The sequence below is a fragment of the Bos indicus genome, chromosome 7, assembly GCF_029378745.1.
Source record: "Bos indicus isolate NIAB-ARS_2022 breed Sahiwal x Tharparkar chromosome 7, NIAB-ARS_B.indTharparkar_mat_pri_1.0, whole genome shotgun sequence".
NCBI lineage: Eukaryota > Metazoa > Chordata > Mammalia > Artiodactyla > Bovidae > Bos > Bos indicus.
The window spans coordinates 68,964,690-68,992,041 of NC_091766.1; the positions used below are offsets into that span (position 1 = coordinate 68,964,690).

Consider the following 27,352-nt stretch of genomic DNA (forward strand, 5'->3'; position numbering starts at 1 on the left):
AACCCAAAGGGAAGTCAATGCAAGAGGCAATGGTTAAACTGTATAGTAAACTTTGGGGATAAGACATGGGGCAAGAGAAGAAAAGAAACCTCTAAGACCACAGGACCTCTGAAAATATGCTTAGAAAAAGGGAGTAGATAGGACATCCCATGAATAAAAGCAAACAAACAAAAAGTGAAGACCACAAACGCACCTGCCCTAAATGTGAGTTCCTGGTCCCTTTTAGGCTCTGATTAAATATCCCAGTAACTTTGATAAACCTTGCCCAGTGTTTTTCAGCATGCTAAAGAACAAATCACAGCAAATGTACACGTCAAGAAGGTTTGAACTTGGAAAGTCTTCCTAGATCACAGTGGACATGTGTCATCCTAGACTGCCCAGTATCTCTGCCATTTTCCTGTGAAAACAGTGCCAAATTTGCATTTAGAGAAATATTCCCCTCTTGCTGCGTGCTGAGTTGGGTCACCTGGAGTTAGTCATAACAAACTAGGACACTCAGGTCTCATTTCATTGAATTTCAAGATGAGTGACACCTGGTGAAAATGACTGGAACTGAGACACACCATTGGTGGCACCAGAAGAGACCACCCGACTTCCTAGACCCTTTCAAGCCTTACTTCTTCAGCTTCTCCCTCACTCTATTGCCTCATACCCTGCTCATAAAGCAGTTTTTGGAGAGGAGGGGGATTGGTGAATAAATTTCAGACAGCAACAAAAAAAATCTTTATATAATCAGGCTCTCTGTTCAGTGCTTCCCCTCACCCCACCCTCTACTCTCACCAATGTAGAATTTGAAAAAGAACAAAAGCAACCTACCAACATCACACAATTGTATTTTGCTTCAAAACTCATCAGTCTAAATAAAGTTAGCTAATCGTCAGCAGTAGATAATCCAAGAGTTGGGCCATCCAGACACTGCCAGGAGGCAGAGAGGAAGGATGTTCATGAAATCTCATCAATGAATGCTTATTAAGCAGCATAATATGGTACAAACTACAGGGCACATGACCGCAGGAAGGCCAAGTCCCTCCCGGCTTGAATTCATCATGTACTTGCTCTGAACTCTTGGTACCTCTTCAGAACCTCAGGCCACGCACTTGCAGGGCCTCTTTGGAACAGTCATTCCACAAATATGTACTGAGGCCAATCATGTGCCAGGCACTGTGCTAGGTGATGCAGAGGAGGCAAGCACTGTTTTCCTGCCCTCCACGTGGCAACTCGCTCATGAGGATTAGAGGAGGCTGAAGGGGTGGCAGATCATGGCAGCCCGGATGTGCAACTTTAGTGAAAGGATCATTTTGAGCTGAAGGCAACTGAGAAGAAGCAGATACAAGGAAAGTTCCCTGTCCTCCTTCCATTTGCCTAAAAAACGAGACATCAGTTCTCGGTCCTCTACCAGGAAAGACAAAAGCTAATCCGAGACAGTTTTAGGCCCCATCAGCCTGGAGACGGTACCAGAGCAATCTACACAACAAATGTTACAAACCAGCCTTTATCTACCGTGTATTTCCCAAATGTTTACCTTCCCACAGTTAACTGCCTTTAGAAGCCTAAAACCTCTTTCCTTTTTCCTACCATCTCTCTACAAACTTATTGTCTTTTGTTGAAGATGCTACAGAATCCTGACTGCCAACTGCCGCTTATTTTTCTCTGGGTATCTCCCATGTATACACTTTAATAAACTTCTGTTTTTCTCTTGCTAATCTCTTTTGTTACAGCTGAGAACTTGAACAGGTAGTCAGAAATTGATTTTTCTTTCTTTCCAATGCCATCTGTGAAAGTACTTTGAAAACACCAACAGGCCACACAGAAGGTAGATATTACTAGTTGGTCCCTAGAAACCAAGTTTCTGTTTTACAACCTATCGGGCTGGCCAAAAACTTCCTTCCTTGCTAGAACTACTGCAAACCAGAGCAGCAATCAACTCCCAATTTCCCCTAACAAGCTGCCTACAGCTTTGGAGGAGGGGTGCCTGTGCACGAGTGTGGGTGTGTGGAAAGCAGAGAGAAGAAGAGCTGCCTAGGGGTCAGGGACTCACCATCCTCAACACTGCTGGTCTCCTTTTCCACAGCCATATTCCTGTCATCACACAAAGGAAAGGCCAGTTTTACCTTTGCATTCTTACCGAAGCCCCCAATCCAGCATTAAAGCCAGATAAAGAGCTTTTAGCATACAAGGAATCTAACATCTCTCCCAACACTTAGAGCCCCTCTTTCTCTAGCACTTCAGTCTTTCTCCAAGGGAATCCCTTCCCAAGACTCGTCCTTCCTTTCCCAGGAAGGGGGACTTGGAAAGAGAAACCACGCCTGATATAATACAGCCATTCTACCCCGTGGCCCATCTGGATCTCTCTCCAGGGAGACTGATGCAAGAGAAGAAAACATGGGGACTGCCAGTTTTCTGCAAACCCGTAACCTCAAGGAGGGTGAAAGGAGGAGGAAAAGGGGGCAGTGGGGCACATGGGTGCTACGGAGGGGCCTGGAAGACAGCCATAAGTACAGAAGTCATAAAGACCCCAATTCTCCTTAAACTGGCTGAGGAGTCTGGCTCAGCTCCACCCACTCAATGATATCATTGTTTTCAGCAAAAGTCAATCTGAGAATCCACAAGGAGGCCCTCAGCGAAGCCTTACCAGTTCCTGGGAGACCAAGTGCTTAGAATTGTAGATAAGGGGGGAAGTCTATATACAAAGAGTGCAAATTATAAAGATAACCAGGGTAAGGACATACTTCGCTTCTGCCAGGACTTTTAGGGTCATGGAAAGAGTATAGGATGCTACTTTTCACATAGATTTTATCAGTGGATTCCCAACCACCACAAGCCTTCAAAGTTGATGACTAGGGGTTATTACCTTCAACTAATGGGAAAACTAAAGATCTGAGAAGAGAAGTGGCTTATCCAAGGTTCTGCTCCCAGCTAAGGACAAACCCTGGGGCTCAAACCACTGTCCTGCTACTTTCTCAAGTCAGGAACCTCAGATTGGCCTTGGAAGCCATCCTCTTCCTCAGCTCATATTCAAGCCATCTCTCAGTCTCCATGATGCCACCCTATAAACATCTCTGGAATTTGACCTCTTTTGCCTGTATCTGCAACTTCTTCCCTAAATTAGATCACCATCATCTCCCCCTCAGGTTCTAAGCTTTTTGAATAGGTCTGATTACTATTGCCAGTCTTGCCCCTTTCAATCCATCCTCCAAACTTCAGTCTAAGTAATCTTTCTTACATGCTTTGGATGCTGTCACTATATGGCTATTAAAATCGTCTTTGTCAGCTTCCTGTTGCCCTCAAGATACACACCAACCCTTTTAATGAGGCGACAAGGCCCTTCAAGGACTCTCCCCTACCCACCTGGACCATTTCCTTCCTCTTGCTTTCTAATTTCATCATCAACAAAGGCCTTTGTTCTTGCTACTGGCCCTGGGTGGAACTCACCCCCTTGTATAAACCAACTCTACCACCCCTCTACCACCACCCTACTTCTTCCTTTTACTTTACTGCCTCCTCAAAGGCTTCCCCAACCCCTGAGCCAGGGTAGGGTCCCCTTCCCCATGCTCCCACAGTACCTTCTACTTCCCCCCATCATAGCATGCCCCACACTGGTCAGTAATGATTGGCTTATCTTTCTCCTCCACTGAGCAAGCACCAAGATAGCAGACAGTGTCTTGCTTGCTGTTACTCTTCCAGGAACACCTAGGACCTAGCCCAATGCCAGCCACATAGCTGGTACTCACAGTATTTGTTAAATGAAGGAAGAGAAAGTAAGAGAGACAGGAAGTTAAGAATTCCCAATGAGTAATCCATAACTGAAGCCCAATACACTGGAGACTCTTGTTAGTAAAACCAGGGATTCTCTGACCCAATAACTGCTTCCAGGTAAGTTTGAGCAAGACCTGCAATTTGCTCCAGGGTACCCAAAAGCCTGTTCATTCAGTATTCAAGGTATTAACCAAAGGTGTGTGTATGTCACTGAGTTCTAAATAGAGAAAGAGTAAAGGTTACCTTCTTAAAATCAGATTAAATCTCAGGACAGAACCAGTCCAGAAGCCTCAGAACTGGCCTCCTCCTCCCATAGAGGAGAACTCTTCTCCAGATAATCATGTTCCATTTCCTAAGCACAAATGCTGAAGAGCAGAGATATCCTCCAGCTTACACAGAATCTGGATGAATAATCTAGGCACATCCTTGATGAAAAATTAGGTCTGTAAGGTGGGACTTTAAGCACATCCCCCAAATCCAAATGCATAGGCATACATCAATCTGCATCCTGTTCTCCAGGCCCTGCTTCTCAGGAGACCCCACCCACCCACTCTGAGTTGTGGAAGAAGCTATATTTGCCTTAGACCAGCCCCTCTCAGGCCAAGGCTCCATCCACCAGGTCCATCTCCATTCATTCAGCTCACCCCAAATTTCCCTTCAATGGAGAGAGGTGGAGAAAGAGCTTCTACTCATCGAGGTGTAGGAAATACAGCTCAGCTTTAAATTGCACCTCAAGCCTCTTCCCTAAAAATATCATACCTACCTCTCTGACCATGTGGTTTTACCAGAAGCAAGAGAGAACCCAACTCAAGGTCAAAAATAAGACGACCAAAAAAAAAAAAAAAGTAAACTCTAAGTCACTCAAATCCTCAGGTAGCCCAACTGTGGAAGGGCAAGAAACCCCTTCCCCACTGCCACATACCACTCTTCTGAAATACAATGATTTGGCTAGCTGGAATACTGAATTCCTAAGAGTTTATTAGCACTACGGTTTTGGTTCCTCTAGATCCAGACCAAATATTTATATATTAATTTCTCGGTCTGAATTCCTTTCTCATTCTTCCACTCATCTCTCCTCCCTCCTTCACCCAAAGCCTCCCCTCCTTGCTCCCACAAGACAGAGTTCCAAGGAATCCTCCTTAGGGAAGCTTTCTCTAGCCCCCAACCAGAAATTCTTCCTTATGGCTCCCTTGGCGCTTTACTTTTAACTCTATTAAATAAATCCATAACCAGCCTCTTATTATGCTGTGTGAGTATATTCTCTCCCACAGAGAGTAAATAGCTGGAGGGCAAGGATATGGTCTTTGCATCTACTCCCTAGAACACCTAGCACAGGACTTTACACAGAGATGCTCAATCAATATTTGCTGAAATCAGTACTTCCAAGATACAGTAATCAAAACAACATGGCATTGGCACAAAAACAGATATGTGGATCAACAGAACAGAACAGAGAGCCCAGAAATAAACCCGCACACCTACCATCAATTAATCTTCGACAAAGGAGGTAAGAATATACAATGGAAAAAAAGGCTCAGCAAGTGGTGTTGGGGAACTTGGACAGAAGCATGTAAATGAGTGAAGTTAGAACACATCCACTCACCCACAAAAATAAACTCAAAGTGGCTTAAAGACTTAAACATAAGACATGACACCATAAGCTCCTGGAAGAGAATATAAGCAAAACATTCTCTGACATAAATCATACCAATCTTCTCTTAGGTCAGTCTCCCAAAGTAATAGAAGTAAAAGTAAAAATAAACAAGTGGGACCCAATCAAACTTATAAGCTTTTGCACAGCAAAGGAAATCACAAACAAAATAAAAAGATAAGCTACAGAATAGAAGAATGTATTTGCCACCGAAGTGATAGACAAGGGCTTAATTTCCAAAATATTCAAACAGCTCATACAATTCAACAACAAAAAAAACAAACGACCCAATTCAAAAGTAGGCAGAAGACCAAAACAGACTTTTCTCCAAAGACGACATACAGATGGCCAAAAGTACATGATAAGATGCTCAACATCACTAATTATTAGAGAAATGAAAATCAAAATTACAATGAGGTACCATCTCACACCAGTGGGAATGACCATTATTAAAAAGCCTACAAAAAACAAATGCTGGTGAGAACATGGAGAAAAGGAAACCCTTCTACACTGTTGGTGGAAATGAAGGTTGGTACAGTCACCATGAAAAATAGTATGGAGGTTTCTCAGAAAACTAAAAATACAATTATCATATGATCCAGAAATCCCACTCCTGGATACAGATCCAGACAAAACTATAATTCAGAAAGATACATACACAGCAGCCAAGACATGGAAACACTTAATGTCCATTAATAGATGAATGGATAAAGAAGATGTAGCACACACTGCTATATTTAAAATATATAACCAACAAGGTATACTGTAAAAAAAATTAAAAGATTAATTTTAAAAAGAACTATGTATGTCAATAAGTGTTAACAACATGAAAAAAAAGATGTGGTATATATACATACACAATAGAATACTACTCAACTATAAAAAAGAACCAAATAAAGCCATTTGCAGCAACATGAGTACCACTAGAGATTATCATACTAGTGAACTAAGAAAGAGAAAGACAAATCCCATATGATATCACTTACACGTGGAATCTAAAATACAACACAAGTGAATCTCTCTATGAAATCGAAACAGAATTGTGGACACAAAGAACCAAGTTGTGGTTGCCAAAGGAGAGGGACTGGCGGAAGGATGGAGTGGGAGGTTGGGGTTAGCAGTAGTGAACTATTATATATAGAATGGTGTTTAACTGTATTCAATATCCTCTGATAAACCATAATAAAAAGAATATTAATAGAATATATATATAACAGAATCACTTTACAGTACTACAGCTGTTAACACACTATAAACCAACTGTACTTCAATTTTTTTTTTTAATTTGCTGAAATCAAACTTGTAGAGTGGAGTTAAGTAAGCTCTGGCTTAAAAGGCAGGAGATCCATCAACTGATGAATGGATAAGCACAGGGTAGTACATTCATACAATGGAATACTATAAAGCAATAAAAAGGGATGAGATACAGATGCTTGCTATACAACATGGAAATAACTCAAAAACATTACACAGTGAAAGAAGCCAGTCACCAAAAAAAAAAAAAAAAAAAACTGGATAATCTCATTTATATGAAATATCCAGAGTAAGCAAATCTATAGTGACAGCAGATTAGTGGTTGCCTAGAGCTGATGGCATTGGGGAAACGTGGGGAGTAACTGCTTACATTCGTTTGCTAAGGCTGCTTTAACAAAGTATCACAGACTTAGAGATTTAAAAAAATAGAAATTTATCATCTCACAGTTCTAAAAAGTTAAACATAAGATTAAGGCATTGGCAGGGCCATGCTCCTTTGAAGATACTGGGGAAGGATCTGTTCCAGGCCTCTCTCCTAGCTTCTACTATTTCCTTGGCTTGTGGCCACATAACTTCACTCTAGTCTTCACATGGCATTCTCCCTCTGTGCACGTCTGTGTCCAAATTTCCCCTATTTATATGGACACCAGTCATACTGGATTAGGTGCTATTCCGGGATGACCTCATCCCAACTAATTACATCCACGATGACTATCTCCAAATAAGGACACTGATGTAGAAGGGGTTAGGACTCTGACATATGACTTTGGGGGAACACATTCAACCTGTAACACTGCTAATCGCTTCTTTTTAGAGTGATGAAAATGTTCAGAAATTAGAATATAATGATAGCTGCACAACTCTGTAAATAAACTAACAAATACTGAATGGCATACTTATTTAAACAGATCAACTATGTGGTATGTAAGGTACATTTCAATAAAGCTGGTAAAAAAGTTTGGATTTAAAGCAACTGCCCAAGCTCAGCAACTAACCAGTTAGTGACAGCATGTGAAACAACTTCTCTCAACACAGGCAGTGGGTTTCTTACACAGAAGCCAAAAGCAAAGTGCCTTTATCTGCCCACATGTTCTGTGTAAATTCCCTGTGACCCAGTGGTTCACATCTAGGAAGTGATCCTCCAGACATGCCTCTCAAAGAACATGAAGGTGTCCACTCTAGCACTATTTGTAAAAATGGGGGTGGGGGGAGAAACAAAAGGAAAAAATTGCTTGAATACCCATCAAAATGGGTGATTAAATTAATCATGGCATCCTGATTTTTACTGAATCTGAATGATGGGTATATGGGGATTCATTATATCATTCTCTCTACTGCTGTGTGCATTTGATAATTTTCCATCATCAGTTCAGTTCAGTTTAGTTGCTCAGTCATGTCCGACTCTTTGCGACCCCGTGGACTGCAGCACACCAGGCCTCCCTGTCCATCACCAACTCCCAGAGTTTACCCAAAATCATCATAAGAAATTTTAAAAGTTAATTATGGCATACACATAAAATGAACTATCATACAGCCATTAAAAATGATCCCATAAATTTACATAGAAATATATCCATAAGAGACTCCCAAACTGTGGTACAGCCTTTGAGGAGGAATCTGTGGAATGGGAAGCACAATTAGTCAAAAGTTAAAACATGTTAGACATATATGCTATATGACCTTGCAGTTCTACTGTGAGGTATTTATCCTACACTAATATTTGCAAATATGTTTAAAGATTATGCATAAGACTATTATGGCAGCATTACTTGTAACAGCGAGAAACCATTCAGTGGAATCCTTTGTCATCATTAAGAAGAATGAAATAGGTCTATAAATAAGCTAATGTGGAAGGGTATTGAAGCCAAATAATTAAAAAGAAAATTACGAATGGTACATAAAGTATGATCTCATTTATTTTAAAACCTTATTTTGTTGTTCAGTCACTAAGTCGCTTCCAACTCTTTGGTGACCCCATGGACTGTAGCCCACCAGGCTCCTCTGTCCATAGGATTTCCCAGGCAAGAATCCTGGAGTGGGTTGCCATTTCCTTCTCCAGGGGATCTTCCCAACCCAGAGATCAAACCGGAGTCTCCAACATTGGTAGACAGATTCTTTACTACTGAGCCACTTGGGAAGCCCAAAACTTTATTACTTGTGTAATTTTTTCTAGAATTTTATTGTCAAAGTTTCAAACACTCCAAAAATTTCTTCTGTAATTTTTAAAAAAATAATTGATGATTCTTATGCTGTATTTCAAAAAAGTTTTTTAAATAGATAATAAAACTTAAGCTATAGTATGACCCCATTTGGATAAATTTACATGGAAATATATACAGGGTTAAAAAAAACTATGTAAAATAGTATGCTCATGGTAAATGTTCACTCATTGGATGTCAGCTATCGTTATCTTAAGGTAAACAGCTGATGGTCAAGGGTTCCTCAAACTCAAGAATCAACTCCCGACTTCCTCCAAATACACAGCTTCCCTTTGCTCTGACAAAGGTCCATCTAAGGCCAACAGGGCAGTTGACAGCTTCCTTCCATTCATTTTACCCTGTGCTCCTGCTGAAGGGCTGCCAGGAGAAATAAGCTTGAGACAAAAGAAAACCATGGACATCCTTCCTGGCTACACAGGCAGCCCTGGCTGCAGGTCCCTGGAAGGAGATAGAGCCGGAAATGGTGAACAAATTCTACCTGCTTATCAGACAGTTCAGAGCCTCGCCTAGGGAGGGCACAGATTCTGCAGGCAGAGACAAGAGGTACAGTTTGGCCGACTGGACAACCCTGCAAAGCTGTATTCTGGAGATACAGTTAGGTCAAACAGGGCACAGCAGGGGAGCAGAAGTGAGTTTCCTCCCAAGGGCAATGGACTTTAAGGTCGTCTTCCTAATTACATTTGGAAACCACCTCAGGGGAATTCCCTCTTACTACATTCTTAAATGTTTTTCTCATCCTGCAAAATACAAATAATAGCGACTCTTGGGCTCTCACAGTGCACCAGGCACAGAGTAAGTCCTCGAAGAGCACTGCATCATCGAATAACACACCACATCTGACAAGGTGGCCACTACTTTTGGCCCCATCATGTGGATGAGGAAACTGAGACTTGCAAAGGTAAAGCAACTTGTCAAAGCTTACACCTCCAGTAGGTACAAGGAGCCAGACTCTGAATCTAACATGCCGAGGTTACATCATTACAATCCACCGAAATCCAAATCCAACCAGGGAAGGCAGAAGGAAAGGGAAGAAGGCAGGCAGAATATCAGAGAACACCAAGTGTTCATCGAAGAGCATACTGAGTAAGGACAGGGCTTCCACGAGGCAATCTGAGGCCACAGCTAAGAGCCTGGGCTTGGAGTCAAAGAGATCTAGCTCTACCCTTCCCACCCAGGTGACTGTGACCAACTCGTGCTGTCCCATGCCTCAGGGTCTCCATCTGCCAAACAGGACTAACACAGGTAACGACAACCCACAGGGTTGCTGTGATGATTCCATTAGATGAACTATGTAGAGACTGCACAACAGAGCCTGCTATAAAGGCATCTCCTACTTTGTAGCTGTTACCATGATTGACGATATCATTATCCCTTTCTGACGATCATTCCTCAGCCAGAAGCTGCCTGAAGGCAGACTGCATCACACAACATGACCCAGAACTCGGGAAACGCTGACAAACTGTAACCACACATGCTATGTCTCAACATGTTTTTCTCTTGTCATTCTTACTTGAAAACACTCACAGGGGCCATATGCAATGGTTTGCATCACCAAGACACTTTAGAAAACATCTGCTCATGATTTTACATTAATGAAAGTTAACATGTACTGAAAACCAGCTTACTTATGCACTGTAATGATACTAAGCACATCGTAATACATTATCTCTAAGGCTCACAAACATAGTGGATTTGTTTCCTGTGCCCAGTGCGTAACAAATTACCAGAAATTGGGTGGCTTGAGACAATAGAAAGTTAGCCATTTCCCCGGTGGTCCAGTGGTTAAGACTCCATGCTTCCACTGCAGGGAGCACAGTTTCCATCCCTGGTCAGGGAACTCAGATCCCACTTGCCCCAGCCAAAAAAAGAAAAGAGAAAAAAAGATGAAAAAGAAACCAGGAAAAAAAAATTTTTTTTAACAACAGAAAGTTATTCTTTCAGGGTGCTGGAGGTCAAGAATGCAAAGTCAAGGTATTAGCAAAGCTGGACTCAGTCTGAGAGGTTTCATTCCTGGCCTCCCCCACCCTCCAGTGCTGCTTGTATTCCCTGGCTTGTGGCTGCATCGCTGCCCTCTCGGTGGTCACAATGCCTTCTCCTCTTCGGTCTGTGAGCACATCTCCCTGTGCCTTCCTCTTACAAATACTAGTGACTGAATTTACAGCCCACTCAGAAAATCCAGAATCATCTCTTCTCAAAATCCTTCATTAAGTCACACTTAGAAAGATTATTTTTTGCCACATAAGGCAGTATAGTCTCATGTTCCAGGAATTAGAATGTGGGTCTTTTGGGGGGTAGGGAACATTTCTCAGCCTACCTTACCCACAATGAAGTTATTTTCATTTTCTATGTGGAGGTAAAGTATAGTAAGAAGCAAACGGACCTGAGTTTGACTCCTGGCTCCGCCTGAGAGTCTCCCCATTTATAAAATGTGAATAATACTCATACCTTCTCAAAAGGGTTGCCACGAGGATTAAATAAGATGGTATGTGAAGTGCCTCTGCACAGTCAGTGGCCCTCAGTTAATGCTCACTAATGAGTGAGCATTATGGTGACTACCAAAGAAGAAACAACATTCAGAAGACAAGTGACTTGCTGAAGGCCACCTAACCAGACAGTGTCAGTGCTCGGGACTGAATTTGGGTCTTTCCAGCACCAAGACCCAAGCCTATCCTACTATGGATTAGGCATTTTGCCTTACGTTCTCACAGCCTTCAGAATCAACACATCTGTGGGAAGTGGGAGGAAGGCTCAAGAAGGAGAGGATGTATGTATACCTATGGCTGATTCATTTTGATGTATGGCAGAAACCAACACAATATTGTAAAGTAATTATCCTCCAGTTAAAAATTAAAAAAAAAAAAAAATCAACACATCTAGGTTATTACAGTTGTGGGTGCTGCCTGATACTCCCTTCCAGCTACTGTCTAGCTGCATCCACGCAGATCACCATTTCCAGTTACTGAGACTGAGTTTACACAGTGGACCCTAACAAAGCAGTATCATGTTTCTAATGATTCAGAAATAATGGAGCCCCTGCTTAAGGGGTGGGGCTGAGAATTTAGCTTTTAGAAAGACCACATCACATTGGCTGGCAATCCAGTCTGCAACTCCAGGGGTTCTGGGCAACATGGGAATCGTGAGATCAATCTCCATCTACAAAGCTACAGTTGGAAGCTACATTTCAGACAGGACTATGTGGTCTCTCTGGGGCAAGGTGCCTAACCTAGCACTTAGAATTTAAATCCACTTATGCCTTCACTGCCTCAGAGTCAATGCAGCAGGGTTAATTCCAGTTCCTGGTACTTCAAAAATATATATATATATATTTGAAGAAAATTTCAGCCACTTGGAGGCAGCTCTCTGCAAATTCTGATGTCCCCACCCATCTATCTAACGGTTTCCTCAGCACTGGTCTAACGGAATTATAGGATCTCAGCTGCAGGGAATGGGGAGCCCAGCTGTATGCTGAGTTTGGAAAAACATTTTGAATACTTTGGATCTGCCAAATACTTGGTTAAAGAACGATATCCTCCAATTTCTTAAGCCATGTGTATTTTAAGTGAAATGTAAGCCATATGTCTGTGACTCATTTAAATGCACTTCAGTGAAGCATGGTTTACCGAGAGTGCTGGGATATGCCTAAGCCTTTCTTAAGCTTCTCTTTGATCCAGGAAATTGAATTCTGCCAACAATAAATGAAGCTCCTGACAAGAGAAGGTCAAAGAGAGCTGTCCTTTATCCTAGATAAGATGTTAAACTCTATTCCTCACCCACAAGGAAGCAGGGAGCCGGGAAGAGGTCCGTGGTCTGGCTGGTATGCAGAGTTTTGCTCCAGATCAACTATGTATCAGTATTACCACCAGGCCTCCTTGGAAGAGAAGTGCAATGGTAAGCAGTGGTGACTAACCCACCCAACCTATTGCTGAGAAAACTCCTCTTCTGCCTTTCTCCCCTTCTTGGGTTCTCCAGTATTAAATACAACTCAAATAGGGTTGAAGAAAAAGAGACAAGGAGCTGGATCACTCCATTAGCAGTGAACAGCTATTCATTTTCCAGGCTGCAGCTTGATTTCCAGGATAACAAAACGTCTCCATCCCTAAGATATCTCCGAGGAACTGAAAAGAAGTTAGAGATACAAGGAGAGATGAAAGTCAGAAGTAGTAGTAGGTACAATAACCAGTAAACCTCCAAATACCTAAATTCTGCCTTGACAATTACTATTCCCCTTGAGGTCTGGAGGTAGATATACACACAAAAGACAACAAATATCCACTCTTATAAGTCAGGCTTGTTCAAACTCTGTTTCTCTTTCGCTAACAGGGCTGTGGTGAGACCAAGGGATCTCTCCCTTTCCCAAGCCAAAATCTAAATCTTAGCATCATTTAGACTGAAGGGAGGAAGTCTGATGAAGAGATGACAGTTCCAGAACGTGTTTAAGGGATGAGCAGAGAGAAGTAGGTGGCCGAAGGTCCTCTAGGCATAGCGCCCACTGGTTGGGCTGCTTATCTGCTTTTGAAGATGACCTTGAGCATCCTGCGAGCAGGTTCAACAGTTCAGTGTGCCCTCCTTTGGGGAAAAAGTGAGAAGGGAGAGAGTCAGGGCCTATATCTTCCTGGAGGCATCCAGATGTCCAGATGCCTACAGTGAAGAAAGACTCCATTTGATTTCAGCAAACAAGCTGTTGTCCAGTATGGTTTCTGGATTGATGAGGCAGTCCTCAGTGTCTGGGGGAAATTACACGGAAGACAAATATTATGGATTTATGCCTCAAAATTGTGGGTTATGAAAATAGCAGCCTGTAATTTCTTCCCTGTAATTTTCTTCCTTGTGTTTATGTTGCTTAAACAATGGGTCCTGAGTTAGCAGTTCATCCTCAGCTTCTGTGGTTTTGGGGGTATTTGCCTTTATCTCACTGCCCCCTCTTTCCAGGAATGTCTCCAGAACTGGGGAGCAAATGCCCTGAGGCAGGGACTTCTTTTTCATTTTCCACTTATGCAGTGTCCTTTAAACAGGTAGTGCAGGAAAGGCTCGTAGAGCCTAAATGGGACAAAACCCCCATACAACAGATGAGAAGGTGGAAGCCCAGCAGGGCCAACTGGCTTGCTGACCAATTCTGTATCACCTGTCTCTGAGCTCAGTACTCTGTCCACTGTTCCACAGAGTCCCAGTCACAAGTCAGGTTCTGCTAACCACAGCTATGCACCAACATTTGCAAATGATCAGTATAGGTGTGAATAAACATAAAACTAGGAGAAGGCAATGGCAACCCACTCCAGTACTCTTGCCTGGAAAATCCCATGGTCGGAGGAGCCCGGTAGGCTGCAGTCCTTGGGGTTGCGTAGAGTCGGACACGACTGAGCGACTTCGCTTTCACTTTTCACTTTCATGCACTGGAGAAGGAAATGGCAACCCACTCCAGTGTTCTTGCCTGGAGAATCCCAGGGACGGGGGAGCCTGGTGGGCTGCCGCCTATGGGGTCGCACAGAGTCAGACACGACTGAAGCGACTTAGCAGCAGCAGCAGTAGGGAACATATGCTGAAATTGAAGCTCCAATACTTTGGCCATCTGATGCAAAGAGCCGACTCACTGGAAAAGACAATGATGCTGGGAAAGATTGAGGGCAGGAAAAGGGGGCGACAGAGGATAAGATAGTTGGATGGCATCACTGACTCAATGGACATGAGTGAGCGAACCCTGGGAGACTGTGAAGGACAGGAAGCCTGGAGTGCTGCAGTCCACAGGGTCACAGAGTCGGACACGATTGAGCAACTGAACAACAAAATGGAACATATATTTTATTAGAGCAGAATACTACCTTCATCACTTCAGTTGAGTCTGTAAAGATAAGTGTGGAGCAATATGTACAGTACAGTCTCATTTCTGCTCTTGAGTCATCACAAAAGTAGCAGCCTGGCTGTGCTTCTGTGTGACTGTGCCCGTGCGTATCTATGTGCATGCTCTCACTCACAGAGAACAGGTCCATGGTGGGCCCTGTGGGCAGGAGGCTTTCATTCTTTTACTCATTATACTTTGGTATTGCTACAAGTTTCACAATGAGTATGCATTGCTTTTGCAATTAAAAAACCACAAGCAAGAAAAAAATAGCAGCTGCCTCCTACAGGGTATACAGAGTACAAGTCAGGCACTACGCTGGCCCCTATCTCATTTTGTCCTCCCCATGGCTCTAAGTGTGGAACTCAGATATATTATATCCCAGATAAGGAAACTGAGGCTTGAAAAGGACATACAGTTAGTAAGTGGCAGGGTCAGGATCCCACATGGAAGCCACATTCAGATTATCCTTGTGATGTCACTCTTTTCCACCTGCAATCTGTAGGAGAAAGGGTGTGTGTCCCCCGTGGGAATGTCGGCCGTTTATCCTGAGCGGCTTCACAGTGGAAAAAGGCTGCCGCCGGCCACGCTATGGAACTGAGGCACCTTGGGGCGTCTGCTGCCTGAGCTGAAGACCCATTTGCTATCCTGGTTCCTGGCCCAAGCCCCACACTCCTGCATCCTCACCATTGTTGGCAATCTCTCCACGTGTGAATTCCATTAAAGGCTGGCTCACAGCTATTTTGGGCCACGCATTAGCACTTGGACTTTGATTAAATGAGAGAAGGCCAGACACCTCGGGATGATGAGAAAGAAATGAGAAATGTCCTCTCCCTGCCCTCACAGTTCCAGGAGTCCTTGTCCACTGCTCCTGGGAGGCCTGAGAATCTAACATGTGGGGGAATGTGGTTGGGAAGGGTAACCTTCATAGTCTAGGCCTGAGAATCTAACATGTGGGGGAATGTGGTTGGGAAGGGAAACCTTCATAGTCTAGTAGCGTTTTTGAACTCGGCAGCTGTTCCTGCTCCTTGGAACCGTCATCTCCCTGCTGTTCATGTGGCTCACTTCCTCAGCTCCTTCAGGTCTGGACTCAAATATCAATTCACCACCAAGGTTGGCTCTGGCTGCCGTTCCAAACAGCACCTCGCTCCCTCTTCAGAGCCCTAATGCTTCGTTGTTTCCTCCATAGCAGTTGTCACCATTTGCTTGTTTATTTATTGCTCACCCCTACTGGAATACAAGCTCCAAGAAGGTAGACCTATTTTACCAACAGCTGGATCTGCACTACCTGCTCTGGTGCCTAGAATGCTATAGATGTATCCGAGATGAGGAAGATGAATGAATCAATTGAGGATATTAAGAATCAGAGCATGAGGATCCCTTAGCACGGGGCCTAGTTTCCCCTCAAATATCACAGGATGATAAAAAGTTTACCATTTTTTTTTATAAGATTTGAAAATCAGAAAAGCCGCACCTCCTCCAAACCCCTCCCCACCCCCCCCAATCTGTTTTGAATCCAGGCTCGCACGCACCATGAATGAAAGGGCTTTGGGAAGTAAACACACTAGGAAGTCGTGTGCAGTTGGAGTTCCGCTTGCTAACACATGTCCAAAAACAAAAAGCCCAGTTTAGACGAAAATAGCAGGAAGCCTTCCCTAGGGATACCTGGTGAGGTCATATTGCTTGGCTCTGCTGCTTCCATTTTTGTCAGACCTCCTGCCTTCTGCCAATTGGAAGAGGCCAGGAACCATATCCAGCCCACTGCTGATCACTGGGAAACAAGAGAGCTGCTCCCGGCAGCAGACAACTGAACCACATTTCCGGGCTCTCCTCTGGAACCTCAGAATGGGATGGTAAAAAAAAAAAAAAAAACACACTAGTAGTCAATTATCTACTGTGTGTTCTGTAAGCACTTTGTGTACATCACCGCATTTAGCCCTCATAGCCACGCTTATGAGGCCGGTGTTACTATCCTCACTTTATAAGTAAGGACACTGAGACTCCAAAAGACCCAGCAATGTGTCCCCGGGTTAATCAGCTAGTAAGCCGAATCTGGGTTTCTGTGACCCAAATGATCCTTATCTCATCTCTCCCCTTTACTTGCTCTGTGGCCTTAGACAAGTTCCTTTCCTTCTCTGAGCTGAAGTTTCTGCTCCCACGCACACGACCGCTGCACTCAGTGTTTTCCAAGGCACTTTTGTGCCCTAACTTCCTATGACCTCTTATAAAGATTACAAAATACGAGGGAAGGATGAGTCTCGGGGTCCTTGCCTGGCCAATCCAACTCCCAAGAGTTTGTCCATGACACCAACCCCATCACATGGGCAGCTCAGAGGAAGCTGAGGAGTCACACACTCTAAATGGAGGCAGGAGAGGACGGCTGAGATGGAGGTAGCAATAGGAAACCTTTAGTTTAGAGCTAGAGGGCTGGGACTGTACGAAACTGAAATAGGACCTGAGAGAGACTAAGAACACACCCTCTGAGAGACTTCCCTGCAAGACCAGAGGAAGACAATGCAAGGAGAAATCCCAGGCAGACAGGGCCTAGGCTCTCGGCAAACACAGCCAGCCAGGTCTATTCCAGGGAAGTGGAACAGAGAGAACACATTCCTGGGCCGGTTTTACTTCAGGACGAAGGCACGAGGAAAGGACTGCTTTCACTCCAAGGAGGAAAGCAGCAAAAATGACTGAGATGCCCATTTTTCTGGCTTCCTAAAGGCCACCGCATCCTGGAGGCAAAGAAAAGACACGGATGAGCACTGCACACACTGCTCAAGTCATGCTTATAATGCACTTCCAACACCACGCATCCTCCTCCGCAAGTGTCCAAAAAGCCCAAATTTGGAATAATTTATATTCTTGCTTTCCACCCAAGCTGAGCAGTCATTCCCATCCTTCTGGATATGGGAAGGTCCCTATCTATCCCTTTCTTGGCAGTGATGTGTGTGATTACTCATCTGCTTCCAGGGGACTCCACAGGCTGCCAAGAGGAGACAGGCAGTTCGCTGAGCCATGCAGCCTTATCTGCAAGGTCTGTGTGGCAGAATGTAAGCAGGACTGTTGATGAGGAGACAGCAGAAGCCTTCAGAGGGCCCTGGCCAAGTAAGGAAAGCTCTCCAGTGCCCAAAACAGACTGGGATTGGTCAAAAAATGGGCAACACATGCAGCCATGCCTTATGTCTATTTACCTGCTCAATAACATCAATCAAGATACAACTGTGCTTGACAGCAAATCAATGTGGAAATATTTCTGAGCGAGGCAGCCACCCAAGACAAATGAGGTTGGGGATATGGAAGAACCAGGCTGATGAAGCCAGGAGACTGCTGACCATGCCCTTATTGGCAGAAGCTCAGATGTAGCTGACCCAGAAGAGAAGGAGCAGTCAGGGTTTGAGCGTCAAATCCCCAAACACCCCACCTCGCCTCTCTCCTCTCTGCTGCTTTCCTCTCATCTCCTTCACTTCCTGCCATGCACTGTGCTGGAGCGAGTAAGACAGCTGCCCAAGTCCTCCAGCCCATCCCTTCCTTCGTGTCTCTCTGTTTCTCTCTCTCTCACACACACACACAGACAGTGAACCCTAAGAGGCCCCAAAAATTTCCCCAGCTTGAGGAAATTCAAGGAAGACGGTAAACAGTCCAGTAATTTCACAGCAAGTCAAGAGATGGTGGAAGTGCAGGCTTTGCAAAAATGCTCCCAATAAATGAACTACAGGTTGACAGCCTGGGTCACTTCATTAACTACTTCCTTCCAAGCCAGTGGCACCTGCGTCCGGCGCTGACACACAAGTGGGTTGTCTCATTTTAGACAAAGGAGAAGTCCACTTACTCATTCTTCTCCAGGTCCAGGATCAGCTCTCGCCCCTCAGCCATCACCCTGAGCTCCGCTTTGAGTGGATGCTAAAAGAAACAACGAAAGAATGTCAGTTCCGAAAAGGAGGCCGAGGCTCCCAGGGAGGAGGCAGAGGATCCAGCCAGAGCTCTGACATGGATGGAGCCACAGGAAGTGAATGAGAAAGGGTCAACTGCCTTTGCAGCCCAAATGTGAAATAACTTCAGTCCCAGAAGGACCCACTTCTCTCCCCCATCTGCCTTCTCCTCAAAGACAAAGGAAAGAAACTCCAAGCCTAAATGTGGTGTAAGTGCCTGCATGCAGGCCTGGTAAAGGCAAACCCTAAGACAGGCGATTCTGGACAGCAAATTTGAGTGGAGTCAGATCTGAGATCAAGTGTAGGTTTCAACACTACAGCCGTGGAATCAGACATGCTACTGAACCTCCCTACAGCTCAGCTTCATTTGTAAAACAGAAGTAATAGTCAACTTTGTGGGAATATTGTAAGGACTAAGTGACAAAGTAAACGTAAGAATTTATTATAGTGCTTGGCACACAGGAAGCCCCTGTTACATGTTGACTGCTACTTAAGATACCAGGGAAAGCCTCTTCATCATGGACTCATTTTACAGTGGCTCTCAGTTTGGATACCCCTCAATCCTCTCAGAGGAGACAACTGGAAGAACCTCCAAGTAAGGATTTAAAGGTCCAAAAGATACATTTTACACAAAAAATTTACTAAGAGCCAAAGTAGCTAGATACCCAGAATAGACCATTTAAGGTATCATACAAATGGTCGATAAGCATTAAAAACATGTTCAGCATCACGGGTAACTGCCCCCCACCCAAAAGTATTTTTTTAAGATATCTTTTAAAAAATCAAAGCAACAAAGATTAAAAAAAAAACAGAAACATAAATCCCAATGCAGCAGAGTATACTATAGAATGGGCACTCTCACACCCTACCTATGAGAATTTAAACTGATACCTGCTCACCAGAAAATAATCTGACAGTATGAACCAAGAGTTTAAAAATGTTTAGACCCTGAAACCCTATAGAAGATTCTATCTGAAGGGAACAAATGGAAACACAGGCAATGGTTTATACACAAGGATGCTCATTACTTACAATAATAACTAATGAAACAGAATCCAAATAATCCAAATGTAGGAGAATGGTTAAATAACCAATAATCCATTCATATGACAAAACATTAGACAGCCATTCAAAATTATGGCTTTCAATCATTTTTAGATTATCAAGAAAGTACACATGATAACGATTAAGCACAAAGGTTTAAAACATAACACTGTATGCTTTATTCATACATATTTTTATAAAGGGACAAAAGTAGAAATAAACCAAAAGGTTACCATAGTTGCTTCTCGTTAGTGAGTCATTTGTTGCTATTTAGTCACTCAGTCATGTCCTACTCTTCTGCAACCCCATGGACTGTAGCCCACCAGGCTCCTTTGTCCATAGGATTTTCCAGGCAAGAATACTGGAGTGGGTTGACATTTCCTTCTCCAGGGGATCTTCCCGACCAAGGGATTGAACCTGCATCTCCTGCAGGTTGGGTTCTTTACTACTGAGCCACCAGAGAAGCTCAGTGAGATCATAATTCAATTTAATTTTATTTTGTGCACTTTCCCATGTTTTTATAATGGCCTTATTTTCAGAAATGGACTTTTAATCTCCTTTTATCTAATTACTGTGCAAAATTTCAAAGACATTAGAAATCCAAGTCACCATAAACTTTCATGCTTTAACAAAAGTTCAATTTAGCACAGCTGAACTTTTCTTAAAGGCAGAAATTATTTAATTAAAACAGGGTATTTACGTATTTAAACATTTTTAAAAGGATCGATTCTTCGGGTGTTTTAGATGCACATTCTCCAATTTGGGACCAAGGAACTGATAAACTCGTGAAGTCTCTTTCAATTCACATGAAGCTCTTGCTAGAGGAAAGCCTCTATCCCTTTTAAGGTCAGCCTCAAAACTTAGTTTTGGCATGTAGGAGCAAGTACGTCACCTGCTTTGCCACCTCTGGGGGGGCCTGCCTCTTCTAAGCACATTTCTCTTCTTATCAGCTTCAAACCCCATTTCCCATTAGGGTCCTGGGCATCCCTGAGGCTTTTGGCCACCAAGGGCTCTGATGTGGTCCGAACATTGTGATCTCGGATGCTTGTGCAACCCTGTCCTTTGCTTTGTTTTGCAAATTTATCCTACTCACTTCTCTTAAGGGACATGTCAAAAACACGGGAAGAGGAAGCGACAGGGATGTTTATGCAAAAACTTGCACTAAGAAATTCACTTCTCAAAAAAAAAGAAAAAAAAAGAAATTCACTTCTCTATTTTCTGATGCCCGGATTCAGCTCTACCCATACCTATTTCTGGTTTGTTGCTTTACTCTGGGGAGTTATGGACCAAGGGCCCTGCCCAATCACATTAAGCATCAGGGACACAGTCCCAAGTGGGCACTTGAGGAAAACACACACAGCAATAGAGCTGTATCTATTCCCTTTTCCAAGAGGAAGGTGGCCTAGAGTCCACACACAAAGAAGGAAAGTTGACACAAATCAAACCACTGTCACTTCTCCCCCAAAGAGATACAAGTTGCAGCCTGAGTATGAATACTTAAGTGGCTAATCCAAAACTATTGCTCTCTAGTCTGGAAGATGCTCAGACACTGATATTTAATATGATGTTCCTGTTTCCAGGAGATGTTTCAACCAAAACAATGAAACAGCACTACAAAGATTCATGTAGCTTCCCTGTCCAGATTTACTCAGACTTTTCTTTTGCAACTCTACTCTGTGCTAGGAAGGGGGGACATCACCTTTCCTAGGAAGTGAAGGGAGTTGACCCACTGTTTATACTTCCCCAGGGCAGGGTTTTAAATGCCTTTCTCTTTTGAGGTAGATTAAATAGATCTTCAGCTGTACAGGGTATTGGAAATCTATACTACATGTCTACATTCCCCTTAAGACATAGTATATGTATATTTAGTATGTAGTGTTCAACTAACATTTGCTAAATGAAGTAATTACGTGAATGAGAATAAGATGCCCGACTGAGACCTACCTCTCCTCTCCCTCTGACATTCATTCATTTGTTCAACAAATATTTACGGTGCCAGGCTAGTCCTACAAAGGACAATGACCTGGGCAGATCCTAGGCAGACAATGGCTGGGAACAAAGACAGGATCTGAGCTCCACTTTGTTTCTCAGGCCCTTCCTGAGGATGCCCGGCATCCCACATCTGGAGAGAACAGAGAGGCATCTATAAAAGTATCAGATCCATTCCTCGGACAATAATGGATAGGCTGGGATATCCAAGATCTTAATTTTTAAAAATAACCTGCCCTAGGATGTCCATCCATTAATTTGTCTAGACTTTTCCTGAAGCTATTTTCAGTCTCTCCTAGTTTTGGATGAAATGAACTCCATGCATTTATTATCTTTAGGATAAAATATTATTTGCTTTCATTTGTCCTAATATTTTTGCTGTAAGTTTCCTCCAAATTGAAGCACTTTTTGGACATGTCTGCATTCCTCCAGCCATAATTTCACAGATTCTGGGCATTTCTACCCTCCGTTTACCTTTCCAGACTCAAGGACTTCGAAGTCTGAAATCTTTCCTGACACTGCTCTCTCCTCTCTCTCCTACTATAATCTTGCTGTTATATGTTGCCCAATAAATCACTGACCATTTGAACCCAAAGCACTCTTATTAAGCACCCCTCCTCTCCAGTCCTCTTCCTTCTTATCCCCTCTAAGCTCTATTTTTTAAATGAGAAAACTGCGCTCAGAAAGTGAAAGGTCCGATAGCTGGTTATTGGCTCACAGCAAACACATCTTCCTTTCTAGTTCTTTCCTGTCTCACTTGAGCTATAAGAACCAGAACCAAAGACTATCCTAGATGCACAGGTCCTTCCTGCAAGAACGGGATAATGTTTTCTGTCTTATTCCCAATCCCCTCGATGAGGCCTATCCATTCTGCTGGTGTTGTGGCCCAAGGAGCCTACTGAATTTTAAGATTATTGGATTTTAAGACAGACTTAAGGCAGTACTAGGTCCCTGCATGTGTGCTCAGTTGTTCGGTCGTGTCCGACTCTTTGCGACCCCATGGACTGAAGCCCCTCAGGCTGCTCTGTCCATGGGATTTCCCAGGCAAGAATATTGGAGTGGGTTACCATTTCCTCCTCCAGGGGATCTTCCCGACGCAGGGATCAAGCTCACGTCTCCTTGCATTGGCAAGTGGATTCTTTACCACTGAATCACCTGGGAAGCCCTACCCTGCCTCTTATTTTAAAAATAGTTTGGATTGTCATTTTTCTCTCCAAGTATATCATCTCATCAATAAAGTGAGCCACATATTATGCAGAGCAAAAAAAACTAACGACATTTAATCAACCCCAATTGAGAGTCAGTGATTTTTGTGAAACATACTTGCATTTAGCTTATGCCGGCATTAACATGGATTTTCGTTTCCTCAACTACTGGCATCTGGAAGTGTTATAGTAGGTTGTCACACAGTAAAGGAAAGTCCCGTTGAGGATTTCCAAAACTGGAGTACACAGAGGACAGAGTGGGCCAGAAACAGAACTAATGGTGATAACCAGTAGCACCTCCAGAAAAGTTAAGTAGGTGACCCCCAAGCCTCACAGAACAGAGTTGTTAGCTTCTGCCTGTGAAAATGAGATGCTTTGAGTCTTACCTTTTCTCTCATGGGGCTTTCTGCAGTCTTCCACTGAGGTATTATCAGTTCATGCTGCAGCTGGGGGCTGCCTTCCCCACTTCCTCCTGCCAATACAGCAAACACGTCACTGGAATCCCAGACCTCTGTACCCTAGCTAAGCCAGGCATGCAGTGCCAACAGGGAAGACTCCACATTGGGGTGTTAGGAGACCTGTGGATTCCAGGCTCTTGGCACTTACTATGGGTCAGGCACTCTGCCAGGTGCTGATAATAGAGTGGTAGATCCGTTTATACTTCACTGGCTTACTTTCTAGAGATGGGAAGAGGATGACACAAATATTCTCATGTGGTACAACAGGGTCATAAAATAAAGAGACACTGAAGAGGGGGTACCTATTTTAGGATGATCTTCAAGGATAGCACTTAATTGAGACTTGAGGGACCGGAAAGAAGATGCAACAATCTAGGGGTCTAAGAGTATCCGAGGAAAAAGGATCAGCAAGAGCAGAAACAGCTTGGCCTGTTTAAGGAATAAGCAGAAGTTAGAAGTAGCCAGAAATGAGCAAATGAGAGGGGAAATTGGCAGATATGGTCAGCAAGACAGATAGGGGGTCTGCTATCACAGAGGGCATGGAAAGTGTCTGGATTTTATTATAAATCCTGTGACTTGGAAGGCACTGGAGGGTTTAGACACAGAGCAACATGATCTGTATTCAGTTTGTGAAAGACCTTTCTGAAGGTTGGGTGGAGACTGAAAGGGTGGAAGTGCTGTAGAGGCAGGGGTGAGAGTAGAAGCGGGAAGGCAAGGATGGAGCCTTGCGGGGGGAGCCCTGGTCAGAGTTGCTGGTAACTCAGACTAGAATGACCTCAGTGGAGAGGAATGAAGTGTTTGGGTTCTGGGTATATCAGGAGGGCAAGCCCCTGGGTATTATTCACATTGTGCTTCAGTTTTCTCATCTGTAAAATGATACCCACCTGCCCACCTCACATCATTAATGGGGAGAGTTATTGTGAAAGTGCTTCCCGGTCCACAAAAGCATCATTGCTTTAACCTGAACTTCCTAAGGGCAAGGCTGCATTTGCATAGCACTTCCTACTTTCCAAATAATTCTCACCACCCAGATCTCTGTACTCTGCACAACCCTGGGAGATAGGTAACAAGCTTCCTGTTTTTGAAGAAAAGGTGAACTGAAATCTGTTTGCGGACAGACTTGTTCTAGGCAGGGCAGACTTCAAACACTGGTTGCAGACAATCTTAATAAAGTGGTAATTGCTCAAGACCTAAGTAAATTAGTCTCTGGTAAGAATAGGCCACATCTATAGAACTTCTGAGGTCCTAAGTGAAGACTCCAAAAATCTATTCTTTCTAAATTAACCACATGAATCGCATAGAATATAATGAGTTACATAGAAGATGGCCATATTTGTTCTGTTACACTGGCCCAATGATGAGTAATTAACTTCCGTTTCAGATTACTGATATGATGCATTCTCAGTCAAAATATATCCTAAAAAAAAGTCATTAGACTACATTAGTGTCATTATATTAGTAAAAATGAGAAGCAGTGCATTCATTTACACATTTTCTGAGTGCCTAACCACAGGCTAAACACTATGCTAGATGTCAGATACTCACTGGGGAATCAGAAAGACAGTTTCTGCTCTAGCGGCTCTGATAAATCTAGATTCTTTGCAACAAAAAGGAATTATGATATTTAATAGAACATTTAAAGGAATGAAATGATCTTTATGATTGCAAAAATTATGGAAAGCTAGGCTCAGTAATGGAGAAATACAGTACAACTTAAGAAAAACTGTTCAAACCTTGGAAATAAAGCAAAAAGAGCAAATAGGATGTCCTTTCAATATCACATTTGGAGCATTGGTTAGCAGGCCTTTTCACAGATTAGTGAATTATCTAGGGAAATGTACCTTTGTTTGCCTTTATTTACTAGTAATTAAAGGCTACATACTCTGCGAAGATCTGTGTTAACTATAACTTTCAGTCTGGTAGAGATGCAAATGACTCCAGCGTAATAGACAGATAACTAAGAATTATGGTTGTTTGGTCCCATGGAGCACTGACCACTTTTGTATCTGTCCCAGTACAGGATTTCAACACTGTCTCCAATGCCCGTATCACTCCTCTTTCCTCTAGTGCTTTAAACTAGCTTTACCATTCTATTCACTGCCTCTCTGAAGAATCAGATCAATCTTTGCCAATCTTCCATCCTATATTTGTATGAGTCGTGTTTTTAACTTTCTGAAAATTGTACTTCTGCGATTTCTTGGCGGAATTTACAATCATTGAAACCATGTTGTTGGAGAATGTAACGATGTGGAAATGCTCATAAAGTGAAGTGGAATATGCAAGACACAAAACCGTACATATGGTATGGTTCCAATTTTATCCAAACGTATTTATAGGCACACACACAAAGACTGGAGAAAAGAGGAGAGACTCGGAAAGCAGCGGAAAAGCCAGAAAAACAGAGGAAAAGGAGAGAGAGGGAGGCAAGCCGGGGAGGGACCCACTGTTTTCTGCCTGCTCTGGATCTCCCGCATCTCCACCACCTCCAGGGGCGCACAACGTGGGAACAAAGCCGGGGCTCCTGGGCTAGAAGACAGCAGGGGCGCGGCTCCGAGTTGCTGCTGGGGGTCCCCAGGTCTCCCAGTCCACCCAGGTCCCCCAGTCCACCCACCTACAAAGCCCCCGTCACCCACCCCCACTCCCTCCGCTCCGCTCCGCTCCGCTACTTACTTCTCGTCCATCCAGGCAGGGCGAGCACCAGCAGGCAGAGCTGGGCGATGCCCACGCCCCGGGGCATGGTGGCAGCTGGCCCCTCGCGCAGTCAGCGCTCACCAGCACGCGGCCATGCCAGCCCCCTAACCAGGCCGCCGCGCTTCTGGAATCCACCGCGGTCGCCCAGCAGCTCCCAGCCCGCTCCCAGCCATTGACCGTTCGCTCCGCCCCTCAGCTCCACCGGGGGCTGGAGGAGGGGCAGGAGGAGGCTGGGTGGAAGCCAGAGCGACCCCTGAGCCTGGCGCGGGGGTGGGGCAGGGGCTGGGGAAACTGCTCAGGTGTCGGCGATCAAGGGAGGGAGACTCCGAGCCCGAGGAAGGGTAGGGATTCTTCACGGTGGGCGCTGCCTGAGGAGGGTTGGGGGCTCGAGTTTGTAGGAATTAAACTGGACCCTTCTCTGCACAGCCCATTTTCTCTGTCCCACGCTGGGCTAGACGCCTTGGGTGTCGCTCAAGAGGCTGCTCACCAGCACCGGCCTCCACTCTTGGAGGCAGGCTCCGAAAGAGTTAACCTGGCACAGAGAACTAAGTGCTACACGGAGTTGTTTTCTTAGCAGGACACAAATCAAGGATCCTTTCCATCTGACTGGGAGGAGCAGGGTGATGAAGAGAGGATTCCCAGAGGAGATGAGATCTGAGCTCCGGAGGAGGCGAAATGGAGCAGAAAACCCTAAATAGACGGACTAGGGCGGGAAAGCCCATGGGCTGAATTGGGGGAAACCGGCATTTGGGATGGTTAGCATTTAGGGGTTTGAAGGAAATTGGAGGGAGAGGAGACTTGAAAATAATAATAATAATGACTGTCACTTACTGAAGGTTTGCTGTCTGCTAGAAGAAGAAAATAATAACTAAGACCTATACAGCATTTCCTAAGTTCCACCGTTCTCAGCACTTTACATATGTCAATTTATTTAATTAATCTAGAAGAATTACCTTTTATTGCCCTTTAAAATCTTCCAGGGACTTTGTATACATCGTATCTTTTCATTAGCCCAATAAACCCCTAAAGTAAGCACTAACAGTATCCTGGTTTAGAGATGAGAAAACCAAACCTGAGAGGCTAAGTAATTTACTCAAAGTCACACAGCTAAAGTCTGAGGCTGGATTCAAGTCCACATCTGAATAGTTCCAGAGCTTCTTACAGCACATCTTATTTTACAGATGAATAAACTGGGGGTTCCCAAGTGGCTCAGATGGTAAAGAATCTGCCTGCAATGCAGGAGACCGGAATTTGATCCCTGGGTCAGGAAGATCCCCTAGAGAAGGGAATGGCTACCCACTCCAGTATTCTTGCCTGGGGAATTCC

The 27,352-nt window shown here is 43.9% G+C and overlaps 1 protein-coding gene across 3 annotated transcripts in view; it reads right to left on the reverse strand.

Moving 5' to 3' along the window:
• Positions 1–26,256, reverse strand: part of ADAM19 (ADAM metallopeptidase domain 19) — a 91,903-nt gene extending 65,647 nt beyond the window's left edge. For 2 of the 3 annotated variants that reach the window (XR_011567776.1, XM_019965310.2), the window contains exons 1-3: positions 26,006–26,256; positions 23,264–23,349; positions 18,540–18,610 (exon numbers count right to left, since the gene is read on the reverse strand). Coding sequence is in view for 2 of the 3 variants with exons in the window: in XM_019965310.2 (XP_019820869.2) it covers positions 18,540–18,610; positions 23,264–23,349; positions 26,006–26,072 (224 nt within the window). In the remaining variant the exon portion in view is untranslated. Of the gene's footprint in view, positions 1–18,539; positions 18,611–23,263; positions 23,350–23,483; positions 25,903–26,005 lie in introns of those variants that run through there. The other variant, XM_070793924.1, reaches the window with a different exon arrangement.
• Between the last annotated feature and the right edge of the window lie 1,096 nt (positions 26,257–27,352).